General features: G+C 37.2%; 1 protein-coding gene across 2 annotated transcripts in view; it reads right to left on the reverse strand.

The window, feature by feature from the left end:
• Positions 1 to 1,933: 1,933 nt before the first annotated feature.
• The window catches only part of LOC117413341 (protein diaphanous homolog 1-like), a 38,661-nt gene continuing 15,486 nt past the window's right edge, over positions 1,934 to 25,108 (reverse strand). The window contains exons 2-18 of one of the 2 annotated variants that reach the window (XM_058996800.1): positions 20,131 to 20,157; positions 19,143 to 19,301; positions 18,595 to 18,696; positions 18,178 to 18,308; positions 17,470 to 17,556; positions 16,921 to 16,984; positions 16,372 to 16,511; positions 15,616 to 15,727; positions 15,397 to 15,507; positions 14,908 to 15,026; positions 12,787 to 12,903; positions 10,803 to 10,918; positions 9,305 to 9,369; positions 7,576 to 7,755; positions 4,406 to 5,029; positions 2,678 to 2,792; positions 1,934 to 2,001 (exon numbers count right to left, since the gene is read on the reverse strand). In XM_058996800.1, coding sequence (XP_058852783.1) covers positions 1,949 to 2,001; positions 2,678 to 2,792; positions 4,406 to 5,029; positions 7,576 to 7,755; positions 9,305 to 9,369; positions 10,803 to 10,918; positions 12,787 to 12,903; positions 14,908 to 15,026; positions 15,397 to 15,507; positions 15,616 to 15,727; positions 16,372 to 16,511; positions 16,921 to 16,984; positions 17,470 to 17,556; positions 18,178 to 18,308; positions 18,595 to 18,696; positions 19,143 to 19,301; positions 20,131 to 20,157 — 2,322 coding nt within the window. In that variant the 3' untranslated portion in view covers positions 1,934 to 1,948. The remainder of the gene's footprint in view (positions 2,002 to 2,677; positions 2,793 to 4,405; positions 5,030 to 7,575; positions 7,756 to 9,304; positions 9,370 to 10,802; positions 10,919 to 12,786; positions 12,904 to 14,907; positions 15,027 to 15,396; positions 15,508 to 15,615; positions 15,728 to 16,371; positions 16,512 to 16,920; positions 16,985 to 17,469; positions 17,557 to 18,177; positions 18,309 to 18,594; positions 18,697 to 19,142; positions 19,302 to 20,130; positions 20,158 to 25,108) is intronic. The other variant, XM_058996801.1, reaches the window with a different exon arrangement.

The raw sequence follows: 25,108 nt of genomic DNA on the forward strand, positions 1-25,108 counted from the left end.
TCCCTTTACCATACAGTCCCACTCTGCTGAGGCAGCGTGGAACTCCTAACCATTTCCTGACATATGAACTGATTAACGCATCCAGCTTCTCTACTGTTATCAAGGAAACCTCATACACAGTGGCAACAGATGCCTGGGAAGTAAACCAAATTGAAAGCACCAGAGTAAGTTTGCCCGCTAAAGTGCTTCTGTCTAGGTTCTTCAACCCTTGCACTGCTTGTTGTCTCACTTCTCCCACACAAACTGTGTCCTTTAGGTCCCCACCATACCACCTCCCAAGACTTTTCACAAGCTTCTCAGACACGTGGGCTTGAATTGCATTCGTACCCATTCAATGTTACCGATTAGTTTGCCCAATAACCGATTAGTGCAGGCTGCTTTGTCATGTCATCCATGTACGCTCTAATTGGTTGCAGTCGAATTCCAGAAGCCAAGCGTTCTCCTCCCACTACCCATTTTGACGCCCTAATTACTTCCAAAGCCAAATTATTCCAATTTCTAGACACTGCCATGTAGTGGTGAATCCTGAAAAACAAAATTGCTAATTTCTGAACTAGGCTTTCACTAAATTTGTTATTGTCCTCGATACACTGAAGAAATCAAATGCTGCCCAGAGAAGTTCATGTGGTACTGAACCCTATGCAATAACTAAATTCTGGAATGTCACATGGAGTTCCTTCCTTTCCTTTCTAGGTGTTTGAATTTCTGCCAGATCACAATGATGTGCTCTAAGCATCTTGGGAAACCTGGAATACTGGCTTTCTGAACTGAAGTGTCAATGAAAATATCTACATCAATAAATCTAATTACAAAAAAATAAAATGTTTTGAAAAAACAAACACATTGAATTAACCCAATTTTCTGCAACAGACATGCACAGATGTAGTTTCTGAAAAAAATTCTGCCTGGAAAAAAAAAAAAAAAAAGCATTTTGTTCAATTAATGACCCCAGCCAGTGATTCCATTAACCACATTTCTGTTTTTTTATGTACCGAGCTGTGACCTTTAATTGAATATAATGAAACAGAAGAACTACCTTTGCTATCCTCTCTGGCATTTACATGCACCCTTCACACTGGTCTGCCTGACTCATTTTATAGATACAACTATTACTACCCAAGGGAGCTGATCCCATTAGCAAAGCTGGATTTTTTTTTTTTTAACCAAATGTCTCATCTGCCAACATCAACCATTTTCCCCATTAGAAACTTTGCAAATAGGAGAGATTTTCCCCTAAGAAATAAAGCCCTTCTACAGCAATGTGACATCCCTCTTGCTTTGAAAGCTGCTTTATAGGATTGTTAGTTAGCACTGTAGCTTTAAATCATGTGCAACTACACTGGCTGTTTGAAATTCTATTTAAGTTAAATTACAAGCACTAAAGGGGTTGTGACTTGATATAATGTTGCTACTTAGACAATTTACAGCTCTATAAACGTTAAAGACAAATAGCTTAAAAGTTTAGATATTAACTTATTTACTGGAGGGATCAGCATTCAACACCATCCCATCCTAATTTTGTGCAAGAATAGCTCACCACAAAGAATTACAGTATTTATACCACCAACTTGGCTAAGTTCCTGTGATTGGATATCATACATTTCTCTAGTTATCCACTACTGTAGATCCTTTTTGTTATCCTAAACTATAAAGTGCATTTGCATTAAAAGTTTTACAGCAGCAGTGTAAAACATGAGGGCCCCTCAAGGCAGAATTGAGTTCTGCAGGCAATTCTTAGCAAATTCTCATCAGCACAGCATTGTGCCTACACAGTCATCCAGAAAACCCATTTACAGTGAAAATGCACTAGATTAGCAAGTTTCCTTTTTTTTTTTTTTTTTCGTTGGTTGTTCAGGTAAAGCCCATACATCTTTCAGGGCAAATGACCAATGCTCTTTGTCACAGAATCCCATAGGTGCTTATAATCCAAACTTTTTTCGGCAGAGTTTCAGTGTATTAATGTAAAATATAATTTAAGAAATGCACTCTTACCTTTAGATGCTATAAGGGCCGAAAGTTGGGAGGAAAAAGAAAGGAACAAAAAGTTAGCAAAGTCATACATAACAAACCAATCCTACCACTAATATTACCCTCATTCTCAATTTTTAGGTTTCACGGATGCAGATTTGCTCTAACACTGGACTACTTTACTATCTTAGATAAGGTAGTGCAATATCAGTGTGAATCAGAGTCTGTGAAGCCAGCCACAGAACATTAACCATGTATTTGAATTGCGCTTGTTTAAAGCATACAAACGCAAGCTGGCTATATTTTCTCCCTTAATTTTGTGTGCCTTTAGTTTTGAAACAAAATCTTCAAAAGAGGCGCATTCCAAGACAAAGAACTGATGAGCAGGGTTAGGGTCAATTCCTGTTTTTCAATTCCAATTCCTTTCTAAAATCAATTCCAATTCCCTTTTAATCAATTCCAACACGGCATTGATCAAAATTGCAATTAGAAGTATTCTGTTCAAATGAGCTTCTCACAGTGGCAACAGGTTACTTAAATTGAAGTCACAGTTAGGCAATTACATTGGTTTCAAATGAAAGCAGTTGAACAATCACAACAGTTACTATGTCTAAAAATATCAATTCCAATTCCTTTGAAGGAATTGGACGAAAGTGAGGCAGGTATTGACCCCAACCCTGCCTTTTTTCAGTGAATCAAAGCTACTTACACTTGGTCTGTGCAGAGAAGGCCAGGGTGAGTTTAGCAAACAGTTCATTGTTTTCAAATTTATCTTCTTTCACCTTTGTCCAGAAACTCTTCTCAGACAGTTCCTCTGGCGCAATCTATATTATAGACAAGAATACAAGTTGGATGGTGACCAAAACACATATGGGCCTATACAGTATTTTGTTTCACCGAGGGCGAATTACCCACTCCAAAGTAAATCTACTTCATGGGCAATTTGCTTTAATTGCGTGTCCTAGGTTTGAAATCCCCAAAAAACATTAGACACTTCCATGTTAAATGAGCACTGTTGTTCCATAATAAAATAAATCACTTTCTTCCTCTGGCTCCTAGAGGTAGTGGTATGTTGTGACCCACTGGCTCCACATGCCAAGTTGCGTAGCTCTATTAATCACTTAGTCAAACATGGGAGACACTCTTTTTCACTGAAGTGGGTTCCTATCCCACAGCTATATATCCAAAACATTACAATTTTTAAGGCTAGTATCCTGTCTTCAAAACCTTAAACCAGACAAAGCTTTGCAAGTGTGTGTGTGTTTGCATTGTGAGGACCAGCAATTACAATTCATGTCAGTGTTCTAGTGTGGGTCCGGAGTTTCTCATCCACACTCCATAAACTTCAGTAATTTAAATCTGATAAAGCAGTTGTCAGTCCTTGATTACAGAGTAATGTGCCTTCAACTTTGGAGGTATGTGCCTGAACAAACTGCTCTTGTTCAATAATTCCAAGGCTTATTCTATAATACTGTGGGATATTTCTCAAAACAGTTACATAATCATTTCATTAAAACATGCATTATTTGTGGAAGTTTATGTCTAAGAAATTGACTTACACTTTTAAATCCTAACTACTTTTTAGCAATAGAATCCTGTTGTAATCAAGAGCTCAATTTTCTCATCTCCTTTCACAATGGGTCTATATAAATCCCTGTCAGAAAGGAATGGTAATTAACATATATTCTTGTTCAGTTTTCATAAGTCCTATCATACAATTAAGGTTTTTATTCTTTCTTTTTCTTTTCATCACAGAAAGTGTGTCTGAAAGGTACAGACTTCCATGGATACCAGCCTTTCATTATCGTGTGCCCGAATACAGGAAGGGGGGAGAAAAAGTGTGCGGCAGGATTTTGTATTATTAGAATTTAAATTACAAAAGAATGCTGTCCTTTCTAGCCAATCTAATTAACTTTCATTTGCCAGTTAAAAGAAATGGGATTATTAAAAAGCAGTTTCTGTGACACCCTCGTCAAAGGCCTTTCACCACTCAGAAAATGAAAAGAGCTCAATGAAAAAAGGAAAAGTATAACGCTCATGAACTCCAGAGAAGCTATTAAACTGTAGCTTTAGGCTAAAAGGATACAGTCAGTTTGGATTTTTTTATTTTTTTTATTTTATTTATTTATTTTTTCACTATTTCAGGCTAGCAATACCATACAGTAGCTCGGTTCCCAGGTTTAAATCCCAGGCACGACTTGGTATTTTAATACATGATTTTTAAGGGGGTTGAACATGAAGGGAAAACAAATTAAAAAAAAGGTGTTTGCTTTCAGCATTTTAGTTAATATGCATTAAACTGTATATTTAATTTATATTTTGTAATTATTTATCCTGGAATTACCAAAGAATCAATAAGAGAAGATAAGTATTTAGAAGAGATATAAATTGTTAAGCTGGTTGCTAAAACGGTCCTGTTCCCCTTATTGTATCTTACCTTTGACCAGTTAGCCCTTTTGAGTTGCACCTCTGGCTTGTAGTCCTTCTTGGGCACCAACCCAAACGGAAGAACTGGGACAGAAAACCCCCAGCCAGGGGGAGGAGGTGGGGGTGCCCCTGGCCCGCCTGGGGGAGGGGGAGGAGGTGGCATCCCAGGTCCACCTGGAAATGGAGGGGGTGGAGGGGGCATTCCTGCTTGCCCCGGCAATGGTGGGGGTGGAGGCGGCATTCCTGCTTGCCCCGGCAGCGGAGGGGGTGGAGGGGGCATTCCTGCTTGTCCTGGTAGGGGAGGAGGTGGAGGGGGCATTCCTGCTTGTCCTGGTAGGGGAGGAGGTGGAGGGGGCATTCCTGTTTGCCCTGGCAACGGAGGGGGTGGAGGGGGCATTCCTGTTTGCCCTGGCAACGGAGGGGGTGGAGGGGGCATTCCTGCTTGCCCTGGTAAAGGGGGAGGGGGCGGAGGTGGTGGCATTCCCATTTGCCCAGGAAGGGGAGGTGGAGGAGGAGGCAAGGGCATTCCCACATGCCCTGGTAGTGGGGGAGCTGGTGGTGGTCCTGCCACTGGAACTGGCACTGTGATGATCTTGGTTTTTGCATCTTGCAGTTCTAGAGACAGCTTGTTAATCTGAAGAAAGAAGAATACAGATTGTTACGGAAACAGATCTACTACAGTTTCAGCTGTGTCGGTTGGCCTTGCAAACATAATTACCTGTAATGGTTACTTCTGACAATCTGAGTACTGAGAAGCAGTTACCACAATGCAACCCATAAGGATGATGCAAGTGCCAACTTTCAACAAACATGTACAAATTGAAGTAGTGGATTAATGTTTTAATATTGATTTGTATGTATTCAATTAAAATCAACTGCACTGGTAGAGAACATGTTACTACCATCAAACCTATTACCAACCAACCCAAGTTAAAGTGACTATTTTATGCAGTCTTGCCTCAAATCACCACTTAACTCTTTTTGATTAGTTTTCTACAACTGGTAGTTCCATTGTGCTAATGTAAAAAAATGTGCAAAATCTGAATTTGCAATTCTGCTTGAACACCTGGAAACACAGCAAGTCCCATCACGACAGGAGATACAACAAACTGGCTTCAGCGGCAATGAGATCATAATGACCTTTTTCTGTATAAACTGGTCTTACATCTAAAGGCACTTCTATTGGTTACAGAAGCTTAGTCATGACTGATTTTAATGATCACACCTACAGTGTTCATGAACAGTCAGAAGCAATACATAATGTACATTTGTTACCACACTATCCTGTCAGATAAAATACACATGCCAGATTTTGAAAATGTCTCATACATCCTAAAATCAGATACATCATTTTAAAAACACCACAGCAAGACACATTTCTTTGCCTCGACTGAAACTGCATGAGGTAGTTTTTCAATTGTCATCACTTTCAGGCTGGAACCCCGTGGACACTGAAGAGCATCTTTATCCATATTAGAGACCAGTATTTCATTCTGAGACTCTGGATAAGAGACTTTTACAGATTGACAAATGACCCTTGAGGTAAAACTTCCTTTGATGAATGTTAACAAATAAACTGCAACTCATGTATGTGTACTTTCTTAATTAAAAAAAATAAAATAAAATTATATATATATATATATATATATATATATATATATATATATATATATATATATATATATATATATATATATAGTTTTTTTTTGTTTTGTTTTTGTTTTTAAATTAAGAAAGTAGACATACTGACGGGTTTCAATTGTTGTTGTCTGTAGCAGAAAAAAACTACTAGAGTGTATTTTGAGAAGTGAAAGCATGTTTAGCATGGTCGAGCAGACTAGATGCACTTCTATGATACTTTAACTCACTTTGACAGTAGATACAAGTAACCCTCTTTCTATGCAATGAACCGTCAGTTTAAAAAAAATAAATAAACGTCCAATTCACAAGTCTTTCAGTTTGAGTGCACTGCTACAGAATGTGGTTCCATGACAAATTTTATATTCAAAAAATGACTACTCATTCAATCCTGGCATGCACTGAAATTACACATGAATTACAGTATGCCAAGAGGGACAAGACAGGAGCGCCATCTCCCAAAACAAGAAGTTAAATTGCAGAAGTTAATTGACAGCCCTAATTATATATATATATATATATATATATATATATATATATATATATATATATATATATATATATATATATATATATATATATATATAAATAAATAAAATCACACACACAATCAATCTCAGTTAACTCACAGAGATGCCATTTAGTGTTGACTTATCCAGGGTGTGTGTTAACCACCATGCGTGCACATGCACCATGGCATTAACATGCATACAAGTAACATAACTCACACATTTACAGTAATTTATAAGTTTATTTTGTCAAATGTCCTTATGAAAACGGTTGAAAGAACTGCAGTGAATAAATCAATTACAGTACACAGTACTGTTCAAACTCGGTACTCATATGGTTCGATTGAAATAAGAATTAATAAAATAACTACAGGGTTATTTTTACGAAAACAATCAAACCACAAACTGTTGACTATACTTTTAGTTATTGGCTTGTACTGTCTAATTTGACCAATTAAATAGCAAAAGTTAACAATGTACATTATACAGAATTAGTTCGGTGAACAAAAACAATAAACTTTCAGTTTCACACAGAAATCAAGCATTGTCGACTGTTTCGAATGCAAAAACATCTGCTTTGAAAGTTCTGCTGACAAGTTTGTTATCCCAATTAACCTGAGCTTTAAAGCCAATTGAACAAGAACTCATTTTTCGCTTCTCAATCATTGTGAACTGATACTGTAACCAGCTGCACTTGGTCATTGCGAATGAATGAATGTAAGATCTGTTTCCAGTCAGAGGTCAGTCAAGTGAAACAAGAGTGTCAAGTAGAGTTCAGTATGTTTAACATACCTTTATCAAGGGAAATTATGTTTGATACAAACAGTGGAGGTACTTATAGGCTTTTGATGCCATTGAACTACACTCACTTATTTCTATTTAAATCTATTAATGTGTTTATGATTTCATTTTCAGTTAATGATGTAACAATCTACTATTCTTTTCTATGTAAACCTTCAGGCATCATGGTATTGAGTCTATGTATCCATTTTTTTTCCTGTAGATATATATATAGATATAGATAGATATACACCTCTTCTTGAAGGTTGTCAATCTTGCTCTGCAGTTGTTTGTTCTCCGTTTCTTTATTTTGCTTCTCCAAGATCACTGCTTCTTTCTCTGAATTCAGATCTTTCACATACAGTTCAAAATCACTCTCCTTCTTCTTCAGCTCTGCATGGAGCTCATGTCGGGCAGTTAGCTCAGTATCAAGCTGGTGAGGAAAATAGTATATAAAAGATTAAAAAAAGGTACAAATCAGTACAGTCAGATCTGTCAGCTAATTCTGAAAAATCCATGCAAATCGCTAACTTAAATGGCCGCTAATTACACAATACACTGTAAACTACACAATTATTGGTTTGTCTTGCATCACTAAAATGTATGAGGCCATATTTCCAAAGCCTTTCCTTTATTCTAGAATCACAATGCTGTGTTGGCAGAGGGGACGTTTGCTGTTGGGAATCTAGCCATTGAAACAGAAGGAACTGTCAGCTGAGATGCCAGGACCTTCATTTATACCACAGCTTCTCCAACACCACGATCAGTTATTTATAATTAAGGCTTTTCTGTTATCAATTTTAACTGCACTATAACTTATTCACTCGACAGACCCTCTTATAAACTAGGTGTGTTTGTGTCAAATCATTTTGACACAAACACTGTCTATATATAGACAGACAGACAGACAGACAGACAGACAGACAGACAGACACACACACGCGCGCGAGCACACAAGATGTTTCAGTGACTTTGACAGCAGTCTAATTGTATCCCAAGTCACAAATGTAATTATCCCCTATCAGACAGGCCCGAATGAAGGTCAGATTATCACTATAATCAGTGTGAAAAATGCTGCTCGGTAATGAAATTTCAGGGGGCCTGCCCGCACGTCACTGCACTTGCACATCTCCGCAAACGCTGACAGCCAAATTATTTTTTTTAAATTAAAAAAAAAAAACACATGGCCTTGCAATCTCCAGATAAGGGTCGACCTCTTTCTTTCCGGGGGAGCTATTACAGGTGTCTGATTTTCAGAATAAAGGAAACCATCGCGAAGCTGTCAGGAGGCACAACCTGCTGACACCAGGGTGCAGGGGTAGAGAGAAGGGGCTGTCGCTCAAAGGCAGAAATGAATTGCTTCAATGCAGCAAATATGAAGAGGGTGTCAAATGTTTTTTTTTTTTTTTTTATGACATTCAGATAGGCTAGACTTTATAGCAATTAAATATAGTTACAAAAAGAGTTTCTGGAGCAAGCAAATTGAAGCTTCTTGTGTTATCTGGGTCGAGACAGTGGTTGTAAAACACCTGCTCTGCTAAAATAATAATGCAAAAGGATCTATAGGCTACTAATCAGTTGAGTTGATGTACTAATGCATCTTCCCCAGAACAGAATGAACATTAGGTCAGATGCTAATACCAGTGAGCTTAGCAGCATCATCACTGGCCTCACGTTTGTGGTGCTGAATAGGTTCCATGCTTCTGTATCTTGCTTTAATGCAGCTAAGTTTATAATTTTGAAAGAAAAAAAGGAACATTCACAACTCAGTACATACTAAGTAATCGAAAGTTGTTGCTTCTTAATGTTGTATTTGAAAAAGCTTTAGGCCCTGAGAAAAGAAGATCCAAAGATTGAGCAAAAAGTAGAGGGGCAGTGAAATTGCTCATGCCAATATGAAGTACTGGATTTTAAAGCCTTAGTTGTCAGTTGCAAATTCCCCAGCAGTCAAATGTGTATTCAATTAATGTGGATTACTGTACCTTCTTCTCCAGGTCAATAGCTTTAGCTTCACTCTTCTCTACTTTGATCTGGTCTACCATGTTATCTGTAGAAATAAAGATTCAATAAAGTACTTTACAAAAAGAGACAAAGTTATTTTAAGATTGAATATCAAGTATAATTTTGTAGGCAAGAAATGGCTGAAAAAATCCTACCCCACCTACTTAATAAATTGAATTATGGTGGGATAAAAAACAAACTGCACATTTCTTTTAAAACCACAGAATACTTAAATGATGGTCTTTTTACTCACTGCAGATCAGACGTGATCACTTAAGTTCAATCAATGTTAAGTGAAGGAAGAATACTGAAGGCAGCAGAGACAGAAAAATGACATTTTTGACACTGTTCCTATACAGGACCTGCTACTTGCTCCGAGTGCACTTTAATTTCTGATCATCAGAGCAGTATATGAAGCCCCTTTCACACTGGCACTCCTACCCGGGTCCCGACCTGGTTCTGGCTAACCAGGTCACAATCCCACGTAGTGTGAAACCACGTATCTGGGTCGTACCTGGGTTGACTAGAGTTGCAATGACCCAACTCAGGATGTGGGTCGACAGCTTTAGCCCAGGTCGAGCGAGAGAAAATGCATGACAGCAGTTCAGAAGCCGAGGATATAACAAACTGCCACGCCTGCGTGGCGGTTACACTTCCACACGGAACATTTCTCTTTATTCTGTTTAGACATATTTTTGTTGACGGAGGGAGACACACCATTAGCTAGACTGCAGCAGGGATGAAGAAATATTTGCCCATAATCAACATTTGGGCCGACAGTTCAATCCAGAGAAGCTTGGATGGAATTGATCCACGCATTGTGTATTTGCTTCCGTCACCCAGGTCAATCCTGCTTCTTCAAAAGCAGTGTGAAATCGCATAGCCGACCCGGATAGAGCATGCCAGTGTAAAAGGGTCTATGTGCTTGCTTCCCTACAGCTATGCCCTTAGTTGATTACTCCCAGTGATGCTGGGAGACAAATATGTTCAATTTTAATCCAATAGTAATACAGTACACAATTATGGTATGAATATTTTCTTACAATAATATAACTGTGCTGCTTCTTGAATCCTTTTATCAGGTTGAACACCTTGCTCATTTCTCTAAAAATATTATCATTATTATTATTATTATTATTATTTAAAATATATAAGAAACTAAGGCCTGGTCTAAATCAAAGTTGTGGCACCACCGTATCTATTAAATTATACCAATGGCATCAACATTGTTTTAATTCAGACCCAAGTCTAAAACATTTGTCTAACTCATAGTTTTACCTCTACATTTATGACTATGAATTTATGGAGGAGCAAATGCAAAAATAGAACTAACAAATGTTAGCTTGCTCCTAAACAACCTTTTAAATAAACAGTTAATAAACAATTAAGGCTTCTTTTGCTGCACCCCGGTAACCCCATTACCTTCCGCAACAGCATTTGAAAAAGGGGTAAAAAATAAATCAAAAGAATGGGCCTTACCAATTAATCCTTCTACATCAAGTTTAAACCTTTTACATCTGAAGTCAGGATCTGCACCGTTCTTATGCAAGATTATCTGGGAAATGCATTCATCTATAAGCTTGAAGTACTGAGGTCTGGAAAAGAAAAGCATTCAAATAAAACAAAAGAAGAAAGTCTTGACATTTAACCCAGCTGAAGTTATATTTTTTCTTAGATTTACCAAGGGGGAAAATAGTCCACATATATAAAAGTGCACGTGTGTTTAGTATGCAGTCTGCAGTTAAAACACTTACTTTAGTTGAAATATGCAGAAAAACTCTTCCTGAATTAGTAGATATTTTTTTAGTGGTACAAGACGATACAGTAAATACAATTAGAAACACAGGTGGTTTAAAAAAATAAACATCAATTGAAACAGGGGTATTTTGTATTTTTATTAAAACGTTTTTTTTTTTTTACGGTGGAGTAGAGTGACATCCAGTGGATTTTGAAATTGATTACACTTTTTAAAAATTAATATAATTTCTTAAACCTAAAATGTATTAAGCTTATCCAGTTAACTGTCAGAAAACAAGTGTCCTTAAACAAGTTGAATTTCAGGCTGGAGTTTTAATTTTGAGGGATTCATTTGCTTTTTCTATCTATTTACAGAATCAAAGTGCCCTCAGGTTGTTTGAGATATTAACTGTTTATATCAGGGTTAAAGCAATCTCCCTCTCTGCTGTATTTCCCCTTTCTAATTTCTTAGATGTTTAGTTTCTCTGCACTCTATTTCAGATGGTTCTATTGTGTGACAGAGTATTACCTTGGGGGTAATAGAATTGCTATGGTAAAAATCACTCACTCTTTTCTCAATCTCCATTCACAGCAAACCCATTAAACAGGCCTGCAATTCAGTCTCTCTGGAAAGCTTCAATAAGGTCTCCAAATGAAAAAGTGCACAATGTGGCACTAACATTTAACCCATTAATCACTCAGTGTTGCAGACAGCAAACTTCCAGCCTAAATTAAAATGAACAGGTCTAATCCCAGAGCTGTCTCGGAACCTCTGCAACTACCCTGTAGCCAGGCAACTGTTTTAATAATGCGTGTTTGTGTGAGAGTGGTGACACTACAGGCTGATGACTTAACACAGTCTGGCACCTGAAAGCAATACAGACACACATAATAGATATCCACAAATAAGAACATTGTGTGCATCTTAACTTCTGTTTTCCTTTCTACTTTTTATAGTTTCTGAGGGATGCATTAACTATGGATTAAATAAAACATTTTTTTTTTTATTCCTTGTAAATTAATTTAAACAAGAATATTTCACCAAGGCTGAGTTCTCATTTCTAGCAGGGAGCCTGAGGCAATAGCCAGCTTTTTGTCACATCAATCACATATAGAAATACAAAGAAAATATATTGTGTAATTCCACATGATGAATTTGATGTCAAAATACAACTACAAGTTGTCAGAAGTGTCATAACTTGTTATTGATATAGGGTTATGGTGTTCCATAAAAAAAGAAAAAAGAAAAATGCATGAATAAGTTTAGGGACTGGGGCATGGAAGGGGTAAACAGACCCAAGCTGATGTTAAAATTCTCTGACAGCATCTCATGCGGATTTGCGGCAAAAATAAATAAATCAGTTAATTAATATAGAGGGAGGTTGATTCATACCAACCACGAATCACATTTAATCATATTCAAGAGCTAGCTATCTGTCAGACTGCCAATAGCTGTATAGTGCTTTTGGTTACGTACCTTGGTTAAGATGGCCTACCCACTATTTGTTAAGTTACTTTTGTGTGAGACCTGGTTCAAGTCTTGCATCATTGGGGAGGGGGACTGAAATATGATGTAAGGGGAGGGGGTTCAGATTTTATGCAGAAATCTTCAGTTGGCCAGGCATGTCAGTATATCGTACCCTATACATAATTTCTATATCACAACATAGATCAAGTAGAGGATTATCAATGAAGTGGTAAATCGAATGTGTAACCCATTCCTTACCTTGCTAAGTAGTCATTGCGAATGAGGAGGAAGTGCTGCAAAACAGACAGGAAGTAAGGCTCTGCTTTCGTGTCTTTCACAGTGTTTTGAAGGACCTGGAAAACTTCAGTCACATCAGTGGCCAAGTGGGTTAAGGATAGTTACAGACGCAATACAAAAACAACACACATAGTTCACAGTGCATCTGTATAAACTACAGGAGCCAGTCATCCACACCCCACACCTTAAATTTCATTGAGGTCAAAGTAAAATGCAAAGGACAATTTGGAGTAAATAGTGTGGAGATTGTCAATATAATATACACATTTTGGGCTACAATCTTATTTGCATTTGTGTATTTTATTTGAGATGGTAAGCCAAAATTAAGCAAATAATTCTTCATTGTAACTGCAGTACAAAGATGGGCACCCTGTCCTTGTGGATGTTCTTAACACCCCGAGTAAACCAAAGCCACCTGAAATAATGAGGCTCTTTTGCAAGTTGGCCAAAGTTTCAAAACTATCCATAACTTCAGGTACTGGCTGTCTCAACTGGTAACAACAAGGGCTCTTAACTTCACATACTGTACTGTACATCTGTTAAGCCAGCATATGCAGTGTATCTGAATTGGATGCAGAAATACGCATGTATAGTACCTCCCAGCAGTAACCCAAGATATCAAAGGTGATACAGTAGAGAGCATTAGGCAAATGTCATGCTGCTATTTAATAATGTTACTAATTTTTTTTTTTTTTATATATCCTCTGCAAACTTTCTGCATGAATATTTAAACACGATAATTGCAAATCACCCTACGCATTCTCTGCAATTGTTGTGTTAATGCTGCAGATAATTGTCTGTGTGTCCATTCAGCACATTAACTGCAGCTGGAAAAGGAGCCACGCAGGAATAATGACCCAATCAGAGCTCCTTTGTGCTGATGAATACCTTCTTGTCATGAAATAAGTGTGCAGCAACGATCTGCATAGAAATAAGGTAAAACTAGGTCATCAGATGCACTTTTTTTTTTTTTCCTTTAACAATCTTTTTGATTATACAGGTAATTTTAGTAAACTGTGTATGTGTGTGTGTGTGTATATATAATGGGGGGGGGGAGGGGGGGGGCTTCATTATGTTTTTTTGTTTTTTTTTAATATACATGTATACATTTTAATAATGAAAACCTTTGTAACTAATGCAATGCCTGGTGTATATTTCAAGTTTCAAACACATTGTGTTTTTTAGGTTTCATTTTGACAGGTTATTGGATAAAGTCTTAGTGTCCTTGAAGTGATATTAAAAGAGTTTGACTAAATTCTATATGCATAAATCCAATGAAGGATAACTGCACATCTTGTGGCCAGATAACACCCATTAACTGAACTGTAATCGGTGAGGAAAAGAATAACAAATAATTGAATAGGACATCAAAATAAATGCATAAAAAGATAAATTAATAAAGCAATTATGAATTACAAACACCATTTGCTACTGTGGGGTTAAACTATTCAATTTCAATTTATCTTAATTTGTTTAATACTATCAATTAAGTATTTCAATTCAGTATGTTCTGGGAGCCATCTGGTGGTGATTTTGATAATGGCAGGCTTTTAAAACTAACTAAAGAAACAAGGTTGGAGTTGCTCCAAACTGACATTTTGGAAAGGAAAATAGGCCAGCTGTTGATTTTTTAGTTGCGTAGCCTACCCCAAGAAGTAAGAGCAAGCTCTGCTAAGTAACTTGGATTTTCAACACACAGTACTTGTGATATTCAGTACTTAAATTATAAGATAAAATGACAGCAAAGATGCAAAGTAATATGAACACTTAAAGGTGCATTCAAAATTCATTTATCTACCTTTCAGTAGCCAGATCAAGTCGTTTTTAAGGCACAATATATGACCATAAAGACTCACACCACGCATGTAGCATTCTTCTTTACTGAAAGTGTGGGACAAGTGAATGAGTTATATTTTTCCTCTGAAAGAAGCACTAAGTTCTGTACCTGCAAGTTGAATATAAGCTGGGCAGTGAAAATGGTCCTGATGGTAAATGATTGAAACACCTTCACTTACTGTACCGGTTTATTCCAGTTCACAGTATGTGCATCCCTGACAAACCAGACACCAGTGCAAAGGATATTCCATCTCTATGCGGACATCTTCCAATCGGGCTCTCAGCTCTTCAGAGTCATCTTCTGAATGGTCATCAAACACAGACAGCTGCACTTTCAGCTCTTCATTCTCAATCTGACGCAGTTCCTAGATATACCCACAAACAAAACAAATGTCAGATCATGTCCTATTCATCTGTGTCAAATATACTGTAGCTACTTGAACATGTTTCAAAAAGTTTTATTGTTACCAGCAAAGGTTCTTTGTTCACTATCAAGTCAATAGCCCTGTTTGAGAGTTGTCGCTGGAACCCCAAATACTATTTTATGACAAGTAACTTTCTAAAATGACCCTAAAGAACCTTGTTAGACTTAAATCAAAGATTAACTTTATAATTATATAATTCTTAGTGTATTATGTACTTATTTTGTTGTTTCTGACATTTCAAAAAGGGTACCCGCTCCAAAGCTAGGTATGGTTAACAGGAAAATGCTTAATAAAAACAAACAAAAAGTACCGTAAGGATATCTTTCAGCCCCTGTCTCATCAGCTCGCTCCGTATGTGAATTCTGAAGTCCAGTTCATCGCCTTGAGTGATGAGGGCGTTGATCAGCTGCATGCAACCTGCCTAAATGCAAACCCACATGCTGTTAATTCAAGAGATTCTATGTATTGTACATTCAATATCTAACATAAAAATGGACATGTTTCTGAAGTTCTTAAAATAAAGATTTACCTTCAAAGTTACTCCTGACTTTCTCATTCCAGAAAGCAGTGGCTGGAACCTCTCAATATCTTCATTCTCAGCATGCTCTGTAATGGCTTCCAGCACACGCTCACTGACATGCCTTGATACATTTTAAAACATTTCAGAATTAGCAAACTCATACACCTTGAAACTTTACTTAGATTGTGTTTTAACACTAAGAATCAAGCTAAAGCAATCCCTAGCACAATTAAGGTTAACATTATCAAGAATGAAATGACCTTCTAATGATCTGCAATGAACAAACTGAAAACTGGATGCTACCTCGGTCTGAATGACACAAGGATAGAGAGCTTTAAAAAAACTTGCTAGTAATTCCTCTTGGAACGGAGAGACATTCTAGCAGACAAATGTATCAAACAGAGTAGACACATTCTCATTTTAGTTAGAATGTACAAAGGATAAATATTTCATGACTTACATTCTAATCTATAAAGCACATAGCCAAGTGTTCAAAGGTTAGAACCTGCGTGCAACACTGAATTAACAAGAATTCCATCTGAATAAAAAGTAAGAGTTTTTGAAATTGTTAAAAGCATGAAAACTCTTGATCAAATCTGCATGAATGGATCTTCTATACGTGATGAATCAATCTCATAGCAATACAAGTAGGTATCAATAGTTTACGCATCTATCTATCTATTTGGGGCCATTATCTGTGTTTAGAACCATAAAGGTACATATGATGGGAGCCATCACAAAGGTATCTACAGCACGATTACTTACAGATTGTCAGAGTGATCCAAGATACAGATCGCAGATACCAGTTTCACAGCATCTACCATGATGTGAGGTACTCTGGGATTGATGGCTCGGACAAGCAGGGGAATCCCATCCTCCGATTTCAGCATGGCTTTTATACCATGCTATCAAAGAGAAAACAAACATACACTGATATTTAAGGATGAAAAAAAAGCTAATTTATTAGAACACAGAAGTGCCCAAATGTTGAAAATGGCTCAAAAAGCAATAATTGTTTAACATTAAAATAATAAGGTTAGAAATGTGCATGTACATGGTATACATTCAAGTTTATAAAATAGTGAGAGAGAGAGTGAGAGAGGGAGTGAGAGAGAAAGAGAGAGAGAGAGAGAGAGAGAGAGAGAGAACCCATGTCTGCATGGGTTTTGCAAAGTGATATATAATGACAAACTGAAATTATAACCTGTAGCACAGTGTCTAAATACTTGTTGGAAGGTAGAGCACATGTTTCTAAATAAAATTACATCATATACTAGTTTATCATTTATCTAGTTTTTTATTAAGGTCACCTACCATGTTGTTCATGAAGGCTTTTAGGCACCTGATGACCTCATGTTGACACTTAACACCAATTGCACTATAAAAAGGTCAAATAAATCAGTTAATAAATATAAAATAGTTTACATTTTAATTACAAAAGGTAAGAAGACTGCTGGACAATAATATCCTGGCTAACATAATATTACAAACTAATTCTTAATAGGGTTGATGCAATACAAGTAGGTATCAATACTAAAATCTGCATGTTAGGGCACAGCCGAAGAAACCCAACCATATTTGATTTAAAATAAAAATACCTACACAATTTATGTTACACCTGCTGAGGGCATAACTGACCACTTTAGAGAGACGGTAAAAGTGTCAAGTTTACGAGGTACCATGTTTCTACAGTACCAGCTCCTTGACTTAGTTAAATATACTAAAATGAATCAATGAAAGCGAGTAATTGCTTTATACTACTGAAGCACCACATGGTATAAAAAAAAAATTCTACTGTGTTGGCAATGGGTCGGATTAAGAAAAGAAACTAAATAAAAACATTTAATGAAATGATCAATTTACCTGTATGGATCGTCTTTATCATCCTGTAACTTCTTCAAAATATCCAGCAGCAATGCCAAACCTTCAGCCCCGAAATTCTGGACCCAGCTGCAAGAAAATATACAAAAGCCATTTATTCCAAGTACATTAACACAAATGACAGATCCTGACACCTATATACTTTGCCGTAATCCTTATACATGGCAAAACGGAGGAAGATTAAAAAAAAATCCGCCAGTAGATTTGTAGTGAGATACCCAGACAGCTTGGAATGTTGTTGTTCATGCTATTTCATAAGTAAACCCAGTTCTACAGTATCAGGGAAGCATTAATACAGCTAGACAGAAGTTAAAAGTGAAGTAGTTCATCATATGAAAGTAATACGACCACACACTAGACATGGGAGTTTAAAGGAGTGCTAAGCAAGCTAAATGTTATTCTTTTTCAATTAGGGACATGCAGGCATTTCAAAGACCACATTATATGTGAAAAGTTGCTGCTGCTTCCTGGTGCCTAATCACTTCATGTGTACTGCAGTTCACTCCAATGGTTTAGCTGCAATGAGACCATGTGACCTGGAGCAAAGGTACCAGAATGCAGCTATTTAGTGTTTTATATAGTGTTCTGCTTGAAAGAAATGGCAACCCCGAATTGAAAAGTAAATGCAATTTAAATCAGGACCTCTCCTTTAACCCTGCCCGTCATCTTTAAATATTCAGCATTTCTTACCTAACAGGATTGTTATTGAGTGAAACTCTCAAGGACTCCAGGCAGCTTAGCAGCTGACCTTCTCTTAACCCACACTTCAGCTCCTGGATATACATCACCGCTGATCTAGAACTCTCCTTCTGACTTTGGCCCTTAGCAAAGCAAAACGAGACAAATAAGCCTAATAGAGGAATAACCGGAATTGTGATTTAAAACTAAAAAAAAACATTAAATCATGAAATAACCAGGGAGAACTGTAAGAAATACAAAATAGTAAGAGCAGGAATAATGTTATTTCATTTTTCTCAACAAAACAACCAATTTAAAAGACACAATGTCAGGAGAAACCGATTCATCTTTCTTCGATTCAGCAAAAAAACATTTTAAATAGATGAAAGTGGCTGGCTGACATTATACAGATCAGGTGCCTGCACTCACAGCTTTAGAGGTATGCAGATACTGGGAGACCATTTCTCTTTTAATGGAGATGTCCTTTGCTCGCAAGGGCTGCTGTTTTTCACCAATCAGATTCATATCCACCTGGACAAGAGAAAGAACATGTTTACCGTACGAGCCTATAGACACTCCACAAGTAATACTTTTCTCTCATTCACACTGATGAAGGAAAAGTAATACTAAAAGTTCACAGGTGAAAAAAAGGTCATGAAAGTCAAAGGCCAAACAGTTTATTTTTCTTAACATTCACACTAAAAAGTAGCACATATGCTGTTCTTTTCTATTTTACAAAAAGATCAGTTGAACACATTAAAAGGGCTGTTCCATGAAAATGGTGGGCTGGTTACATTGATAAGTCACCCATATCAGACTAATAGCAAGCGCAAGATTTTTACAGTCATCTTTCACAGAAATGTGTAAAAAAAAAAGTCTTAGTCTTGCCAGCATAACTTACATTACATTTGCATGACATGCCTGTACTCCTATTTCAGTGGGAAGAGAATCACTAAGACAGTAGGCTCAGAACCTACCAGCATCTGTTCAAAGAGTTCCAGCACAGTATTGTCAGGCAGGTCGTTAAGCATAGCAGACTGAGATGGGACCTCGTAATGTGAGGCAGAGGGGTGCCGCTGGGAGACATACGGCTTCTCTTTTTCCTTCTTCGTTCTCATGCTGGTGAAGCGCTCCAGCTGTATGGAGATGCAAAGAACAATTAGAGACATGCAACAAGAAATGATACTGTAGATCTTCAGAATGGACAGGAACTAGGAACGCCTCAAAAATAGCCTGACTCCACCTCACCTCTCCGGTATCATTTTATATTCTTTTTTTTTTTTCTAACATTAAACAGCAGCTTCAATAATAATTGTACATGATATAACACAAAAATATGTAAGTGTAGGTAAGGTTTGATTATCCATACATCTTTAAATGTATCAGTTGCAGTAGATGTGTTAATATCTGCTGAAAATGAATACATTTATATATTAAAAAAAAGGAATGGTACTCGTTTACACACTAGTGTTCTGTCATTTTTGGAGACTGTACAGATACTGTAGTAATATATACTGTAGTATACAGTAAACAGCATTCTTTTTCATCTAACCTACACTTTACCCAATGAAAGGTCTTTAAAGTGTATTAAGCAGACAGTGACTGGGTGCTCATTCATGTAGATACCGGATGACTGAGTATGCTCGGATGGTCAGCGGTCTTACTTACAATGTTAGCCACTTGTGTAGCCACAGTAACAAGCTTCGCAATGGACAGTTTGTGCCTGCAAGCTGTAAGCAGGCGGTAAGTACAATAATGTCCAGCACAATGCTTCCAGCCTTCAGCACGTCAGTTAAGGATGCAGACATTTTTTAAGCAAGCATTTGTTATCAATGCAGTTGCAACAACAGACGGCTCAGTTCATGTTATACAATTGTTGGAAATCAAGTTAGTAAAGAAAAGGTGCACCAGGGCTTCATGCAAGTACTAAGACAGGTATAGGCAGCTAAGAGAAAACCCTCCTACCTCATCAGGAAACAGTCGCTTCAGAGTCTGTGTGGAGTGTGGAAGAGAAAGAGAAAGAGAGAACAGGAGACAGAGTCAGTGAGGCACCCAGAACCCTCCCAGAAGAAACCAAAGAAATCTGGTTCCCAGGAGAAAAAAAGGTAAAGGAATAGAACAATCACGATATTATCAAATCACCTGCAATCTAAATAGTTTAGTCATTTTTACAAGATAAAATAAAACACACCTAAACAGAACTAATGAAAAGAGCTACTCCACCAAACTGCAATGCTAAAAAAAACACCAGCAACCTACTGTAGTTTAATTCCCCATTTCATAAACAAGTACAGTAGTCTCTGGCTAAGAGAACACCCCTCGGGAAGCAAGCGAGGTGTTCTCTTAGCCGTAGTGTTCTCTCAGACAGAGCTGACCATCGGACACAATAAGCTAAGTCCAATCATGATATGAATCAATAAATACAAATGTATTTATTACTTATGTCATAACACATGTCCCTCAACATATGAAATGAACAAAATAAGTAAGAGAAAAGCAACAGGCAAGTATATGTCAATACATTATAATAATAAACTGACCAATTAAATTAACAAAGCACCCCAACATACAGTAAAAATGCAGCAGCAGCTCTAGATTACTCTCACGATGAGTTAGTCAGTTTTGAAAATATTTTGAATTTGATGATGAGGAGTTATGTTACAGTACTGTATCAGTTTTTAATTGGTTAGCAACAAATCGCTATCAGTGCCAAAAAGGTATTCTTTTAAGCAAAGTTTCTGTTCCTTTAGGCAGAGCATTTATTTGGGAACATTCTGTTCCAGCACAAGATTGTTCCCTAAGCTGAAAAATTCTCTTAGGAGGTGTTCCTATACATGAAGACTACTGTACTCTAAAAAAGTGTATAATTAAACAGACAGCAACTTTAGTCTCAGCCTGCAAATTCATTTTGAAACCAGCAGATGACAGCACAGCTCCACTTATTAGGCCTACTGCTCAAGTACATTCAGTACTTTTTGGCACTGCCAGGGGGTGCTGTTTAATGTAAAATATAGTTGTTGTATAGTACAACTAGCGCAAAGAACAAACCTTTCAATTCATGAAAAAAAAATAGTGTCAGGACAATCATTTTCCTAAAGCCTTGTACATGTACAGTACAAGCACAAATGCTGCTACATTTTATGCAACATAACATTCTAAGTTACTGACAGCATGCCACACTGAAATATCCTGTACACTATTAAGTAGAAAAAAAAAAAACAATAATCCCCACCTAAAGTACACCATGAAGTCTGCAATTATAACAACTGGAGCATTTCATGAGCTCTACTGTACACCACCCACTGTATAAGGAGAGCCTGTTTCATAAACTAAAGATGGGGCCTTTTAAAACACAGTAAACATAATCCTATTTCAAAATGACAAAATCAAAAGGGTTTTAAAAACAACACACAGCTTAATTGTATTAACATAGTACGGGAATCAACCGGGTACTGTGCTTGTTTTGATTGGGGAGGTTGTACAGTAGTTCAGTCCTAGGGCAGTTAACTTTGCTTCATGCTGAAGTGTGCTGTCGGAGACTGGTACAGTAATTTGTCTCCGTTAGGAGAACAGTGTGGGGAATAAATCAGAGGCTAGAAAACGTATTACTTATGACCCCACCCTGAAGCAGAATGTAAACAGAGAACCACAAATTACAGAGTTATTATAATATAATATCCACATGTAGTTAGATTGCTATTCTCTTATATGTTGCCTGTATTCGGTAGGTCTGCATAACTACAGCAATCATTACTGAAGTCAACCTTTTCTTCTTTTCTATACTGTTTGTGTGCACTTTGTGCCCGTTTAATTTGCCATGATTACAGGATGTTGTAAGACTGTGGTATCGTGCACTTGTAAGAGAGCAGCATTGTAGTGTTGGCATAACAAACTGTATTTACAGTAAAGCTTTCTTCCATGCAGTAAACATGTGATCTTATGAAGTTAACTACAGTGCTCTTGTATCTCACTGGTCTGCAGTACTGTAGCATGTTAAACATTGTATTTTCCTTTTTCATATATGCATCAATTGTAATATAATCTGAATGTAAGCATGACCTACAGAATATAGTATTGTCTACTGTAATTTGTTACTTGAAAACTGAAACTACTCTGAAAACCACCTCCAGCTATTATTTAGTCATTTCTGAGAGTGGGTGTGGCACATCACTAAAATTAAGTAATGTACATACAGTATTTATTAGCAACTTGCTTATGTCAACCACACCCTAAACCTAATGTGTCTTTTACAATGTGTCTATGTAAACTGTATGCCAAACGTGTACAATCAACTGCTGTGCGTTTGCAAGGACCAACGTCATGCACTGAAAGATGTAAAGCATCGCCTGAACAGCAGCAAGGCAAGCCACTGATCACTTTTCCAGCTGTTGGATCATTTAAACATAGCACTTTGAAAAGCATTTCTATATATTGTTTTGTTACAGTAGGAGGGGGAGTGGGGCAGGAAGTTAGAAATTTCACATTGAAATTATCTTTGGTCAGGCAACAGCTACTGTAAACAAACTCTTTATCTACTACATGCATAAAAGCATGGGCAAAATAACATTTCCATGTTTGCATACCCCTATGCCACCTGATTGTGAGTCAAATATGCATCCCACTAGCACCTGGCACTTCTGTATAGCAATACATTAAAAGCACAGGCAAGAACCACATGCGGTTTCTGATATTTGTGCTTATCATGGTCTCGATATCTTTGGTCTTTTACAGAATAAAAGCTAAGAATTACTGTACCTGTACAGGTAAGGCATACAGCATGTGTATTTGCTGGCTGACTCATGTCTACCAGTAGGATGTCAACTTCCTTAAAGTTAATCATACTGTACCTTCTAGCAAGAGTGTGTTTTAATATGCAAGGGACAGGTCTCAGTAGCTAAATAGTTATTCAGGAATTCAGTTAGTTCATAAATTGCCACTCAGAATAATCCTTCAAGTAAATATTTGAACACAAACATTGATTCACAACCACAAATACATGCAGAGATCATTCCCTGTGGAGATCATAAAACGGTTTGATTGTGGGTCAATGATAGATACTTGCTGACCTAACTGTTACAGTACACAGGTCTGGTACTGTGTATTTGCTATGAACACCGTTTCACTTGCCCAAACCCTTTCATCAGAGGCAGATTTATTACAATAATATAGTCTCCCAGCATAAAGGGACAGTACTATGTGCTGTATAACCTAAAAACAGTTCAGTTGATGCATGCAGTGGTTCCTTATATCATGCCGTTACTAGGGCAAGATACAATTTACCTGATACTACCCTAGAACACTGAGACAAAAACAAAACTGGTACAGGGAAGTGGCCCAATTCAAGCTGATAAATTCAATTAAATGTTTTTTGTAAAGTACCACAGTTGACAACGTATTGTTCAATTTTTAAAAAGTCACAATATTTCTACAGTGCATCATGATTTACTGAAATGGATCCCACCCAGACTATGAAAAACCCAACTGAAAAAAAATCATCATCCATTTCACAATATACTGTGTATGTGTTATTAGCTAATCTATATTAGTGGTCTATCTGTTTACAGTATAATTTACATTAAGTGACATACTCAGACCATTTCCAGCCCCATGCTTCAGAATGAGAGCTGGAATAGGACATCTCCTTTCTCACCTTTCCTCAAAGCATTTCAGTCATTCCTACAATTGAGATTGGCTGGTTCACCATGAATTGAAATGCAGAGAAACAGATTCCAAGGAATCAAAGTGAAACAAGAATAGAGGACTAATTTTACAGAATGTTGGACAATACAGCTTGAAATACGGTTTACACATTAGAATTTCAAGGAATGTAACAAAAACATACTCCTAAAAAGGTAGGTCCCTTTGTTATTTTACGAATAAACAGCACATGTCGGTTTAGTTCAGAGCGACAGAACAGCAATACCACCTCAAGCAGGGCGGAATGGAATTCACAGCAAACAAACTGGGAAGTCAACTCAGTCTGGTTTCTGAAGATGCAGAGTACACTGAAAAGTACATAATGGAAGAATGCAAGTACAGCCGCAAAGAAATCATAACGTATAATATAATGGAAAATGACTGTGAGCAGGGGTTCCGTGTACTGTACACGCTTCAGATTAGGGGTGGGAATTCTGAATAAAAACATATGAGTACTCAAGCACAACACATTTTGAGAACTCAAATAAATTAGGCAATGTACAGTAGTGATAACAGTTCCTAAACAGTAATCTTCCTTTGGGAATCCACACTATGAATAGCTGGGGGATGTCATGTGATGATGCAATAGCTGGAGGATGTGGTGCAAAAGACTCCCAAATAAAATGTACCCCAGTAATCCCTGGCAGGTTTCACAGTAAAGGTGGACAGTACACTAAGCCATATGAAAAAGTATCAAACTGTCCCTGTGGAAGAGACCATTCTGGTTTAGAATCCTGTTACAGAGCAGCATTCCTTAAATAGTTTTGCAAGAGTACAAAGGAACAGCTGTTCACCTCAAGGAAACAGACTACTGTACAGTAACTCAAAAACACTTCTAATCAATCAATTAATCAATGTTCTGTTTTTCTTTGAACTAACAGAGTCAGTGCGGCCTACTAGCGGCTACAGTGGTGGCTGTGAGGAAGGTAACCTAAAGAACACTACTACAGTACAAGGTCTCTCCAAGTTTTTAAAACACAAATTCCAAAAATAAGTTTCTTAAAATAAACAACTGTCTTCTTTCAACTTCCCCAAAGCCCCCAGCAATTCACGTGCTGCCATGGGGTTAGGAGTTCACCGCTACAATGAAAAAGGAAATAAACAAAAATGCCTTTTACAAGCTTAACTCTTTTCAATGGCCAAGATTCAAAACATCTTCAACTGGCTCAGAGTGTCAGAAAATAAATAAATGTTGGCTTGAAACAGTAAAGGAGCCATAACAGACAACACTTAAAAGGGGAAGAAT

This window comes from Acipenser ruthenus, chromosome 23 (assembly GCF_902713425.1).
Source record: "Acipenser ruthenus chromosome 23, fAciRut3.2 maternal haplotype, whole genome shotgun sequence".
Taxonomy (NCBI): Eukaryota; Metazoa; Chordata; class Actinopteri; order Acipenseriformes; family Acipenseridae; genus Acipenser; species Acipenser ruthenus.